We start from the raw sequence: 14,938 nt of genomic DNA on the forward strand, positions 1-14,938 counted from the left end.
TTTATCATGTAATCCCAATTCCTTCAGTTTGTAGATGAAGAAACTGAGTCCCAAAATTGATCATAGTCACAATTTGGTCCCAATAAATTGAATTGCCCTAAAATCTCTGGGGTTTTTTGGGGGGTTAAGTGACTTGCCCAATGTCACACAACTAGTAAGTGTTAAATGTCTGAGGCCAGATGTGATCCCAGTTTCTCCTGACTTCTGGACTGGTATTCTATCCATTGTACCATTTAGCTGCCCTTAAATTTCTAAAAATTTTAAAGTTCATTTTGATATATGTACTATCCAAAAATTTAATTAAGCCATTTTCTTTGTTTTCAAGAAAATCCATCATTTCAGGTTAGAATGCAAACTTCTTGAAAGCCAAGATTGTTTCAATTTTTTTTTAATCCCTAATATTTGGAACATCAGAGGCATTAAATAAATGCTTATTTATTGATTTTTCTTATTCAAAGTTATTCACCTATACCTCTCATTCGTATCCCTTTGTAGACTAGATATACATCTATATATATATATATATATATATATATATATATATATATATATATATATATATGTTTAGGGAATTAGCTTTGCATCTCTTTCTCATCTTTTTTCTCATTCTTTAATGAAATTAATTCATAAACCGTTCTGATACTATTCATCTAATTGCTCTTGTACAGGGTTAATGAGAGAGAAGCTGCTCTGGAAGCAGCCCATAGATTGCTACAACAGTTCCCCCTGGATTTGGAAAAGTTCCTTGCCTGGCTCACTGAGGCAGAGACTACAGCCAATGTCCTACAGGCTGCCACCCACAAAGAGAGAATACTGGAGGACCCCAAGGGAGTTCGAGAGCTCATGAAACAGTGGCAGGTAAGTCAAGAGCTTCTGAATTAGATCACCAAGAAATCTCAGGCAATGTTTACTTTTTAGTCTTTGTGGTACAATTGGACACTCTTGGGGTTCAATGAAACAGATGTTGTATGCTCTGATGTCTTTAATAGTTGTTTCAGGAACTTTTATCACCAAAATGTAAATGTCATTCATTGAAGGACTTCTAGTGGTTTCTTTCAATACTCTGATCTTCCAGGGAAGGCTAAATTTAAGCAAAGAAAGAGGTTTGTACATAAGGTAAAAATAAATAATGACTTTTTCTAAAGGGAAACTTTACTGATAAAGAACTAGTGTTGGGATTATTCAAAACAAAGGGCAATGATTTGGGGGTGTTTATTGAATTTTTTGTAGAGAATCTCTGTATAAATTGTCTATTTTATTTATTGTTGCTAAATAAAAATTTCCTTTCATTACTTTCAAATACATTTTTAAATATTAATCTGACTGTTTATGGCTTTCTTCCTAACATGATTTGTTCAAAGAGGGACAAGATAACTAAATTTTCGTAGTTAATGATTATACAATTTTTTGACAATTGTTTTCTTCAGAAACAAAAATGATATCTAAAAAGTTCAGAATTTGCATTCAGAATAGAATTGTGGTTAAATCATATTCCACCAAAGAAACATTATTTTAATGAGGCACTCATTTCTTTTGTTCATAAAACATGATTTTTGTATTTTATATTATCACAGGGCATTGGCATGAGTCATTTTATGTAGTTGTCTTTGAAATAATTGTTTTTTGTGATTCAACAAATGATGGAAAGTTCATTATAACATATCATATTTATGGTCTCTTATCCTCAATTTAAGAGCATTTATACCTGAAGTTACAAAAATCTAGAGTTTTATAATCACCTGGATTTTTTTGGATAGGGGACTTAAGGGAAAATTACATTCTTTGTCTTTGCAATTATTTTTATTATTATTCTATGTCAGATTTGGTTAAAACATTTTTGAAAGCAGATTATAGTATAAAACATTTCATCTTATATTGTATCAATATGTAGCATGCTCTCTCTCTCTCTTTTTGATGATAAAGAATCAGGAACTACTTCATGTAAAATGAGGTATGTGTGTTGAATCTTGTCAGAAAAGAAGTATGTAGGAGGAAGAGGTAAGGATGGTGAGCATTTCAGACATGGGGCATGCAAAAAGCACATCTATAGAACTGTTTTCCCAATTACTTACCCCACTATGTTCACTATGAAAAAAAATAATGCCTTTAACAATGCCCTGCCTTCAACAAGCCTACCATCTAATTTGTATATGATATATCTTACTATAGAATGCCATATAGGAAATAAGAGTATTTGAAAGGGATATTATGTACATTATGTAAGATACTCGTGACCTCTAACAGATCATGTAAGTGCTAGCAGACTTCCTCTGCTAATAGTAATAATGGTAATAGGAAAGCTCTCACTAGGTCTTGTTAAGGACAACTGTCATTAACCTCTAAGTCATCATGCCCCAAACCGTTTCAGTATTCCCATGCCAAGAACTTCAAGAAGCTTGGTGCAAAGAAGCTTAGGGAGACATATATCACTGAGAATGAAAAAGTAGATCCCCAGAGCAAACACTGGATACATAATTCTGTTTTGCTTTTCAACAGAAATCTCATTTGATTTTCTTACTTTACTTCTTGATCACACAATCACTTCCATCATCTAAACAGAGGGATAGATTCTTTATCATAGCCTTTCCCATATCAGCCATAAAAGAGTCTTTCCATTCCTTCACTGTGCCTTCCAGTCCCCTCACATCCTCTTTACTCTTACTCTATGGGGGTGAAATGTAAAGATTATTAGATTTATAGTTAGAGGACCTGAGTTCAAATTCTGTCTATCACTTATTTGTGTGAACTGAAGCAATTTACTTTACCTCTCTTTGGTCTTACAAAGCATCTTGTAGATTTAAATCTACATTTTTAGACTTCATCTCACATTCCTACATTCCTTTCTTCTTCTGGTGCTCATTAAAAGTAGAATTTCTCGTGAAATTTTGCTGCTTCTCTTTTTTTCACATACCCTTTACCCACAGGGTCAGAATGAGAAAAAACACATACAATTTCTCTGCTGACATTACCTATGGATAAATCATCTTTCATCCCATCTGGATCCTTGTTGCTGTGTGTGGGCTTCCAGATCACTCTCCTGATGTAACACCCTTCTCCAAAAAGTTCATTACCAGACTTCCACTCTTTTCTGCTCTCCATTCCTATGCCCTGGCTGTGTGGTCCACTTTAATAGGCTACTGCCACATTCCTCCCTACCACAAATATGAGCTGAACTTACTAGAATGGGCAAGAATTCTTGGTTTGCCTTACTCTTAATAGATTTGTACATACCTTTCCATCCAAAAGCAATAATAGTTGTTTGTTTGTTTGTTTTATTTTTTATAACTTCTGACTTTCTTCCAGGCTGCCTTTATTGAATCAAGGCTCTTTGCTATTACTCATCATTGTTTATCAATTTAATCTTCCAGAAAAATTTCATACTTTAGGAGAGCTAGCAACAGATTGTATTTTTAAATGTCCTCTTCTGAATAGAATCAACATGTTACATTAGAAGTTTCTTCAGGAATTAAGTGAAATAATGTTTACTTTACCATTTAAAATCTTGAAAGTTCTTACAGAAATATTTTTTATGTGATTCTATCATGTATTTCTTAACTGAGACCTCTATAATTAATCTGAAAATTGAAAAATTTTTTAGTTTTTAAAAATGCAATCAAAATACCATTTTCATAATATGATATGTATGTTATGTCAAAGACAAATTCAATCAACTAACAAGCATTTATTAAATGTTTACTAAGTAGTTTTCATTTGCCAGGAATTTATCATGTATTAAGGGGAGAAAAAGAAGAGAACCAGTTTTTATTAAATGTCTATTTTGCATTTAATGGTGCTGGGCTTTATAAATATAATCTCTTTTTACAGAACTGGGAAAGGGTAATACAGAAATTCAAGGTAACAATAACCATTAACAAATTTAAGAATTGTTCTTCTGTTAATGGTTCTGTTTGCCATATCAGATGCTGGTTTAACTAGAATATTTTTTTTCTTACTTACTGTTGAATGTGTGCTATTTATCTCTGAGGTGTAGATCTATATAGGAACCCTGGCAAATATCCATAGCTTTAAAGTATGACTTACAAATTCAGTGATTTTGCATCTGTTTGAACTGTCAATTTCCAGATTAATATTTTGTAAAGTGCTTTTTATGGTCTTGATTAAAGCTTTGAGTCAATAAAATGTATATAATTCTTGGCTCACTATCATAAAATGCAAGATTTGTGGAAAAAAGTTACACTAGATAGGTGAGATTTACATACTTGTGCAAACACATACAGAATCATTCACGTGTACTATAAACTGTTTTGGTTGGTTAATTTCCAGAATATAACTGAGTTATTTTAATTCTTTCATCCTTCTCCCTCAATATCCATCTCATTGTAACCAAGTTAAAATAGACTAGATCTATAGCTAAGCCCTTAGATAATCTTGACACCTTTAGATATAAAGGATATGATATATAAAGTATAGACTAAGGCCTATGGGTAATTATATTTTTTCTTAAGTAATTAAATTTATTCTATATAGAATAATATTTAGATATAGTCACAACCTATGTTCTTATTCATTAAAATAAATATATTTCAGTTCTTTTAGCGATCTTATCAATATGTGTGTTTCACTCATCTATATGGACTTATTGCCACACATCTGCAAGCTCTTCTGTATAGTCCTTGTCCATGATATCCCATGAATCCTTTACTGGTGATATTACCAATAAGAAGCAAGTCTTCTCCTAAGTCTTATCATTTTGCATATACCAGTGCAGCATTCAAACTATCCACCTTTATCATAGACTCCATTTATGACTGCACCATGGCCTTTCCTAATTAGACATTTCTAGGATAATATCCTTTGTGGTGTTTCATACATGTGCATTATCTTTGGAAATATGATACAACTTATTTGTACCTTTCATTGCCTTATGAGTCACTTATAACTCTAAAATTATTAGTTTCTAAAAGTTTCTAAGTCTATAATATGTGAATTAAATACTTAACTACATTGCTAGATGGGGTTCTCTACAACAGTGAAATCATAGATCTGTGTGTGTGTGTGTGTGTGTGTGTGTGTGTGTGTGTCTTTGCTTTGTCTCTCTGTCTTTGTGACTCTATCTCTATCTCTGTCTTTCCATTGGCTTGACCCCTTTCTACCTAATGTGAATTACATGCAAAAAAAACTTTAAACAATTAGCAGACATTGCCATAACCCGAACATAACACAAAATATAGATGAATCTAACAACAAAATGAGAAACAAGCATATTCAAATACAAAGTATTTATCATAAGCAGTAATAACCATATGCAATTACATACAAAATTTAATGCAATAATAATGCAGTCTCTAAGATTATCTCTCAGAACATTGTGTAGCCTTCTTTTCAGGTTCACTTGTAACATCATAACTTAGCCTAATTGTTAGTCTAATGGGTACCCTTGTCATTGTCTGATCTCTCTACTTTTATATCTAAGTTAGTAGTTGGTAAGATTTGAACATCATTATTATTACTCATTTGTTTGCCTTTACCTAGGCTGAGAGTGGGGGCAAATTGGCTATCAGTATGTTTTTGATTTCTGTGTTAAATATATCCTCTAGGAGTCTCTATGGGAGTTCTAGACAGAAAAAAATGATTCTGGGTTTAGTTCTCCTGGCTTGTAATAATACATATAGAATCCTTCCTTGAAAACATGACATTTTGAGTTTCCGTATCTAGGTCAGAAAAATTTTGTACAATTGGTGGACAGTATCTTTTCCTTGACATTCTCTCTATTAATTGATTGTAACCTTCCACAGACTGTTCGTAGCACAGAATTATCCTTCTTATACCTACTTTGGTAATCAAGTTACAGACCTATTTCTGGGTTATTTGGCATATAAGGTAAAAGGGATTCTCAATTTTAGTTATCATGCTTATTTTCATTTGTACTTACTTCAATCCATTTAATCTAACATAGCATATATAAATGCCATTCCTAATGTTTTTAATCTACAAAAACTATCTTATGCCATAGATTAAGATTTCTCAAACCCTAAAACTGATGGTGGCTAAAATCTTTTATTTATTTTAAATAGCCTGGCTGGATTACTTTAACTTAATAACATTACAGATACTCCCCTTTGCTGTCTGGCTTACCTATTTATAAATGTATGAAATAGAAATTATGAAATTCAGTGACTGAACTAGTTCCTTCCTGAGTCTAAACTATCCCTCCCTTCGTGTCTGAAAAAGTTAGTTCTAAATAGAAGTAAATAGTACCTGGGATATTTTTTGTTTTATTTTTAGAACTATTAGAGAAAGCTAAGTTAATTAAAACTTCAAAACTCTTTAATTGTTGTTTTCTACTCAAAGAAAGGAAGTGCCAAAGGTTGAAAGGATAAGAATCATTTTAACTAAACATTTTGATTAATAGTGTAATTCAAGAATAAGTTTTGGGTTTTGAGATTTTTTTTTGGTCAATATGGTTATTTCCTTCTTTAATGCACAGCTCAATCCATCTCCCTTAGATGCCTAAGGTTCAGAAATTTTAAGTAAGATACAAGGTGATTCAACTGGGAAGTATCCGAGGCAGTATTTGAATCTAGTCTTCATAAGTTCCAAGCCCAGTATTCTATCAATTGTGTATCAGTTCAATCAACATGGTATTGATTGATAAATTCATTCAGAGAGACAGATATGGTAAATATTAACTAGCATATCAGTGGAACAATGAAATCATTCATAAATATTAATGTAAAATTAAGAGAATGAGGCATATCAATTTTCGATATTCATTATATGCATCTTCAATGAATTGTTTCTCATGAGAGAATTGTCTTTGAAAATTAAGTAATACATGCTGTATTATGAATAGTTTGAATTATCATATATCTTAAAAAATATTTTATAAGAAAAGTCTTGCTGTCATTTAAATTATGCTCACCGTGTGATCTTATCACTATGTTGAGTGCCTAAAATCTTTTGTTGAATGAAGGTGTCAGTACCATTATTTTCCTTTTAGTTGCTGTCACTGATGATTGAATTGCCTCTGTCTACATAAATATTTTAAATCCAATAATTTTCTGGAACTTTTCATTAAAATAGCATACCAAGAAATAAATAACCATAAACAAAAACAATCAAGTGAACATGCAAAAGAAAAGGAAAAAAGAAATCTACCCCAATTAGAGCTCAAAGACTCAAAATGAGTCCAAATGTTTTTGTTCTGTGAACTTTTCTGTTTGTAGTCTTCTTCCTTCTTCTCTCTCTTTTTTCTTCTAACATCTCATATCCCCTTCCTGCCTTTTCCTCCTCCTGCTCCTTTTTCTTCTCTTCCTTTGTTATTATAGTTAATGTTCATATAGTTGTGGTTCTACTGATTTTACTCTGCACTACCTCTTACATTTGCCATTTTAAACAATACCATAACATTTTATTACATTAATATGACTTGAGTTATTCAGCCATTCTACAAATGTTGAATATATATGTTGTTAATAATTTTTCTTTTAGCCATCTCAACAGATTCATTTCTATTAATGTTATTCAAATGACTATCAACTTTAAATGGAAACAGACTAGTATTGCATTCATTTGTAGACTGATAATTGGACGGATTCTTTGATATCATTTAGTGAAACTCCTTCATTTTACAAATGAAGATATTGAGATCCAAAGAATTAACACTTTTTCTATAGGATAAGATTAAATATCAAGTGAATACATCTTGCGTTATGATCATAGGAGTATAGATTTAGAATTAAAATGAACCTTTGAAGTCAATTCAATTTCTTTTCTTCTTTTTAACTGAGGAAGAAAGGCTAAGGGAATTGCTCAAGGTCTTATGGGTAATAAGTAACAAGACCAGGATTTGAATCCAGGTGATCTGATTCCTGAACAGAACTTCTGGACTTATATACAAATTCACTAAAAGAACCTACCCACAAAGTAAGTATTTTTTAAAAATAAACATTGAATACAGGTAATAAAGTCTTCATAGAATAAGATAGAAATATTTGTGAAATTTAGCCTAAGCCTTTAAAAAGTTTTCCAAGCAGAACAACTTATTCTGTATTTTTAGACAAGATAGGAACTTTTATTTTTCTCTTTATGCTAATGTAGTGCTGCTTTTAAAAGGCAATCAGGATACTGGAATGCATATATAGGAATTCAGGATGCAGAAATTCAGGAACTGCAAAGTTATCTTCTTACTATATTCAGAATTTTAATAGATTATGTATCAGTTTGAGTACTCTACAATTTTAAAGTTTTGGATTACCTGGAGAGAGTCCAGGAAGCAGTAAAAATGATTAAGGAAGTGGGATATGGGGCCAATGATGGTTTTATTTGGCATAAAAAGGGAAAAGTGCAGATGATGATAACCAGCTTTTCTCCTTTTCTGATGAGGACAAAAGAGGGAAAATAATGTAAAAATAAAGCAGGAAGAATGAATAAGGTCTGTTCATCCTTACCTTAGAATTTTACTATTTCTTCCCAATCCTCTCCTCAGTCCATCCCATCTTAGACGATAAAGTGGGTCATTTCATCACCAAGGCTAACCCCTACACACCTGAACTTCTATTTTTATCTCTCAGATTCTAGAACTCACTCTGTCAATCATGCATTTTTCTTCTTGCCCCTTTCATGTCTTCCTCACTATCGAATTTTCTCCCTTTGCTCTATACACATGCTCAGATCTTTTCTACCTTTCCTTGAGTGTGCAGTGCTCTGCATTAGTATCTCTTCTCTGTTCTCCCTTTTACAGTTAAGTATTTTAAAAATAATCATTCTCCTCCTAAATTTGTCAAAAATCTACTCCTAAAACCATTGAAGCCTGACTTCTATTCCTGTGACTCTGCTGATGCTGTTCTTTCCCAAGTAACAGTGTAATATAATCTCCAAACCCATATCCTTTTCTCGAACACTTTGGCTCTTTCTGTGGCATTTCTCTTTCAAAACCTTAAAGACTCAGGAATTACTTCACACATAATATATACTTAGGAAAGGTTTGTTAAATTGAATTTATCACAGAGTCTCTTCTGCTATTTGTCCCATTAATGTAAACAGGCATTCAGAAAGACATTTTTGTTGGACTCTCTCTTCTCAGTATTCCCCTCTCTATTAATAATCTCATTTTGTCAGGATTTCAAGCTTATAATCAATATGTTTGACACCAAACTCTTTATTGACACCTAGATGCCTATTTTTGAAGATCTATTGAATATATCTTCTGCTATGAACTATTGGCATCTCAAGTTTGTAGATCAAGGAATACTGTAGATGCATGTTTAAATAAGGCATTTAACAAAAGCTTTCTTCACTTGACAATATGACAAAAATTAGGGCTACATGACAATATAGATAAGAAGAACAAAGAAGTTGTTAGACAATCAGATACAAAGGTGCCAAATCTTAAAGATAAAGAATGAATATGTGAAATAGAGATAAGGATATATATTATGCATATGTAAAGGTCCCCTCTTCCACTGGTAATCATGAAAATGGTAAATGGAAGAATCAAATTTTAGATCTGATGGATGAAAACTTATTTTTTAATTTTAAATATCATATTTATGAAGCATAAATGTTCACTTTCTATTAGGCCTTCTTTTGTGACTTGTGCTTATAGAAATAAGCAATTTCAGATATTAGTCAAAGATTAATAGCATTCAAAATAATTTAGATGATCAACATATGATGTTTATTCTGCATGAGGTCCATTAGCAGCTGACATGGTTTTCTAAATTACATTAAAATAAAATGTCAAAAAGTTCATGATTTTGTTCATGTTTAACAGCATAAATCTTTAAAGAAAGGTTATTGAACAAAGGTCTATGCATAAATCAGACAATCCCTGTAGAGATAAAGGAAGCTTATTACATCTGGTTATGAAAGAGATTTCCATGAATTCAGAATACATAAATCATTCCCCAATGAAGGTCCTATCAGTCTAGGAAAAAAGGATATCTGTCTGTCTCCTGATAGCAAAAAAGGAGCAAGTTATTTTTATTTGCTTTCTGTCATACCCAATTATTATTAAGTACTATGGAATTTAACATTAATATTACCACTATTCAATAGTATTTTATGACATGACTTATAATGGTTTGAATCATTATAAGGGAAACAGTTTTGCTTCCAGAAAGATTTCTTTTTCCCTTCCAAATTCTACATATCCTCCAACTATTTTTACAATATATTACTTTGTGGAGGAGTAGAGAAAGTCATTCTATCTGCAAAATAAAGCAACTTGCCTGCTTTACATTTCTAGCTATATGAATCAGTTGTCCTGATTTTATGCTCCTAATTCAGCATTTAAATCAACTCAAGGCTTTGACCATTAATAGAATGAAAGCCAGATATTTATGATTGTTCAGGCATTCTTCCCACTGAATATATGCTATTTTAAAAGAGTTTTTAGGAGATGTACATCTTTTAAACAAATATTTAAAAGCTGACTATGTTCCAGGATTTATACTAGGTACTGAGGATACAAAAACAAGAATATAATGTTTTCTACTCACAAGGAGCTCATATCTTAATCAGAATTCTAATTAGAAAGTGAGCTCCTTTGGGGCAGAGACATGTATTTGCCTTTCTTTGTAGCTACTAACCTAGGCATATAATAAGTGATTATTAAATGCTTGTTGATCAAATAACTGATTGCTCAGTGGAGGAGATAAGAACATATATGATTTCATTATATATGTGTGTCTGTATTTATTCGTGTAATAGCATCTATATAGATGCTATTACACGAATAAATATAGACATATATAGGTATATAATAGATACAAGGTGCTTTAACAGGGAGGGCAGTAACAGTTGGGTAGCTCAGGAAAGGCTAGATGCAGAAGATGGGACCTGATCTATATCTTAAAGAAAGAGAAGAATTCTGTAAGGCAGAGGTAAGGAGGGAATACATTTCTGGATGGAAAATGGTCAGTGAAACTAGAATTTGGAGATTCAGTGCTAGGTAGGAACAGCAGAGAGAAAACCAGTATGGCTATATTACAAAGGGAGAAAGGGAAAAACAATGTCCAGGAGAATGGAAAAGTACCTTGGGTTGAGGTTGTATATAATCTTAACAGCTATTAACAGATTATTAGAGTCAACAAGAAGCTAATGTAGGTGACGTAGTGGAAGAATTACATGTCCAGATCTGCACTTAAAGAAAATGTTTTTGGCAGAAGTGTTTAGGATGGACTAAGGTGATAGTGGAGGAAAGGAAACCAATTAAAAAACTTTTGTAATTATCTATGTGAGAGTTGATAAAAAACTTAAACTAAGATGGTACCTATATGAATATCTGAATGAAGAAAAATAAAAAATGAAATATCATGAGGTAAAAATGGCAATATTTAGCAATTGATTGGCTTCATGGTGGGAAGGTGAGGATTCCAAGATTATACTGAGATAATAAACCTGGGAAAGGGAAAGGAGGGTTTTTTTTTTAAAGAAATAGATTAATATAGAAAAAGAAAGGGTTTGGGTAAGGAAGATCATGAATTCAGTTTTAGATATATCTCCAGAACATCTAGATTAAACTTTCCAATAGACAAGTGGTGATTCAAAATAATAATTCTCAGGGAAGACTGAGATTGGTCATATAGATCTGGGAACCATGAGCATAGAGATGATAATTAACCCCATGAAAGTTGGTACGTTTACCAAGAAAATATAGAGGGAGGAAAGAAGACCTAGTAGAGAACTTTGGAGGATAACCACTGTCTGTTTCTGTGTCATAGAAAGCTATGGTGCTGCAGTAGAGTTTTTGAAGCCAGACAACACCATACAGTCATAAGGAACAACCATTTTGTGCTCTAGGATAGAATATAACCATATAATACTTATTATATAGATACAAAATTTGAGTTGATATATAATTGTATTTTCTTAGCTATCTAGGGTAACAGAAAACATGAAGGCCGTATAATGTATTATTCCTTACATATATGGGACCTATCTGGAAACAAATCAGAAGGAATTAATAGACCTTTTAAATATGTATTATTGGCTACAACTTCTACAGAAGGCTATTTGACAAGTAGACTTTCCCCATGGGCCTTGTTGGTAGAATCAAGGGTTTTAAAGGACAAGCGGAGAAATTTGTATTTAACCTACACAATTTTTCCCTTGTTGACACATTCACAGACTTTTTTTTTTTTTTTTTTGGCATATTAACTTGTAGTCAACAAGAATCATTCCAACTTTTAAATTTGTAAATGCCAATCTCATGTGTTTAGCATTGAAAGCTCAAAATGTGACTCCAGCCCTCTTTCCAATTTTTGGTGTTCTTTACTCTTTTTCACAAACTCTTATTCCAGGCAATTTGTCCTACTAGTTATTTTTCATATCTAATGTTCCTCCTCCTATCTGTATGCCTTTTCTTAAGCTATTTCCCACGCCTAAATTTTGCTTCTTTAACTCTGTCTCTTAGAATCCATAACTTCTTTAACTCTGTCTTTTAGAATCCATAGTGCCTTTCCATGCTCAGTTCCAGTGCTGGAAGAAATTTGTTTTCTCTGTGTCATGAATAAAGAAGAGGACAGTGAAACATGGAGAAATGGTGGATGAAGGAATTATAGATATAACATAATAGAGAAGTAAGAAAGGAAGTTCTGGTTATATTCAAAGAGCAACAAATAATCAGGCTTGACTTGGGGCATAAAATGTGGAAATTTTTATTGGTAAACAAAAAAAAAGTTGTGGCTAAAAAAATATGCTCTTTGGGAATAATTGTTAGAGCAGTTAGAGTTTACAACTAAGTTCAGTTTCTCGTTATCTTTCCTCTGGTCTGATAAAATAATATCCCAAGTGATCTTGCTTCTCTCTCCTCTGTCTTTTATAGTGATTATTCTAATAGTTCAGATCCATCACTTACTTTCTCAAAAACTTTCAGTGGCTCCCCATTATCTACTGAATAAAATGCAGATATCTCTATGCTTTTCAAAATTTTCAAAATTAACCAAAAATGGTTAAAATCTAGTACTCTAGTATTATTTTAAGCCACTTGCCTTTCCGCCCTACACATTTTATACAAATTAACCTACTTGTGCTCTTCTTTTTCTCCCCATTCTACACTTTTCTGTACACACCATCTTCCATTCCTTCTACTTTTACTCAGTTTCTGGGAAATTCTCCGATGAGACACAATCCAAGTACAATACCTTCTATGATATCTCTAACTAGGAGCAACCTTACCCTTTCATATGTCTTGTGTCATTCTTTTAGAGCTCCTTAATGCTCTTCATTATTTTCTCTTATAGTTGTACATATACATATGTCTATACTAATTATATTTTAAATTCCTTTTATGTAGGAACTATATCACTTTTATTGTTTTATTCTCAATGTCTAGTATAGCACATTTTATCCATATGGAATCAAGGAATTTTGCAATTGAAAAGATCCTCAGTGATCATCTAGTCCAATCTACAGTTGATAAAAATTCCTCTGTGTAAAATTCCTCCCAAATGGTTATTCAAACACTGATCAAATATCCTTCTTGAAATTCAGGAACAACATCTTGATTCAGCTTATTTTACTTTTGAGTAGTTCTAGTTATTTGGAAATTTTTCTCTAGATCATATCCCTCCTATTTCTTCTACAGTTTTCTGGAGTCAAGTGGAACAAGTTAAACAGGCCTTCCTTCAAATTCTTAAACAGTGTAATAATTAATGTTCACACCTCTGTTTAAATCTTAATCTTTTTTCAGCTCTTTCCTAAAAAGTGACACCCAGAAATAAACACAATACTCAAACTGTGATCTATCACAGAATACCACAAGACCATTGCCTTCTTCATCCTGGATAGTTTTCCTCTCAATGCAACCCAAAATCTAATTAGCTTTTTTTTTGGTTTCCATATCAAAATGTTGATTTGTACTGAACTTGCAGTCAACTAACTCCTCCAAAGCTTTATAGATGTACTGATTTCTATTCACATCTACACAATCTTGTACTTATAAATTTGATTGTTATCTATTAAATAGGGGGAAAAAAACTAAGTATAAGTATATTTAAGTGTATTTATCCTTATTAAATTTTATCTTGTTAGATACTACCCAGTATTCTATTTCATTGGCATATTTGTTTATTTTTTATCTTAAACTCTTTCATTGAATATATTAGCTCATCCTCACAACTCTGGAGTAGCTAATAATAGGTAAGCTCTCCATCTTTGCTTTTATCTAAATCAACCAGGTAATTGTTAAACCAGAAATAAATAAATAAATAAGGCATTTAATAAATGTAGGTTTTTTAAAACTAAATTGAAATTATGTTTATTAACATTTTTTGGAAGAGGGTCTTCAGTAGAAGGTTGGAATTAAAAATCAGACTTTAATGACTGAAAATGAAAAAGTGAAGAAGTGAAATAATTGAGTACAAAGTCTTTTTTTAAAGTTAGGCAGTAAAAGAAGCAGAGAGACAATGTAATAATTCTAAGGTAAAGTGAGGCAGAAAGCAGGTTTTTTGAGAAGATTGGAAATAGGGCAGGTAGGTGGCATTGTAGATAGAGCACCAGCTCTGAAGTCAGGAGGACCTGAGTTCAAATGTACCCTCAGACACTTAACACTTCCTAGCTATGTGACCCCGGACAAGTCATTTAACCACAATTGCCCAGCAATAATAATAATAATAATAATAAATAAAAAAGGAGAGAGAGGGAGAAAATAGGAAACAAATGCAGTAGTTAATAAACATAATTTCAAACAAATACATTTATAGGATTTGATGGAGAGAAACAGATGAAAAAAATGTTAAAGTCATGTCTCCTTTCAAGATATTGATCTACATGAGGCTATCATATCAAATTTTAACTGTTTAATATTACCATTTTTGTCAGAAGGATGAATAAATCCATTAAAATCATTTTCAAAGGTGAGTTTTTCATAATTATTATTCATTAATAAAGCCTAGTTTTTAAAATTTGGAATTTTTTTATTTAAAGAAAATTGAATTAAAATTTAAATTAATTTGAATTGAATTAAAATTCA

At 31.9% G+C, this 14,938-nt stretch overlaps 1 protein-coding gene across 10 annotated transcripts in view; it reads left to right on the top strand.

Moving 5' to 3' along the window:
- Nucleotides 1–14,938, top strand: part of DMD (dystrophin) — a 2,285,006-nt gene that overhangs the window by 1,784,655 nt on the left and 485,413 nt on the right. For all 10 annotated transcript variants that reach the window (XM_031963631.1, XM_031963630.1, XM_031963635.1 and 7 more), the window contains one exon: nucleotides 669–858. In XM_031963631.1, the coding sequence (XP_031819491.1) occupies nucleotides 669–858 (190 nt within the window). The remainder of the gene's footprint in view (nucleotides 1–668; nucleotides 859–14,938) is intronic.

Source organism: Sarcophilus harrisii, chromosome 3 (genome assembly GCF_902635505.1).
Source record: "Sarcophilus harrisii chromosome 3, mSarHar1.11, whole genome shotgun sequence".
In the NCBI taxonomy this organism is placed as follows: Eukaryota; Metazoa; Chordata; class Mammalia; order Dasyuromorphia; family Dasyuridae; genus Sarcophilus; species Sarcophilus harrisii.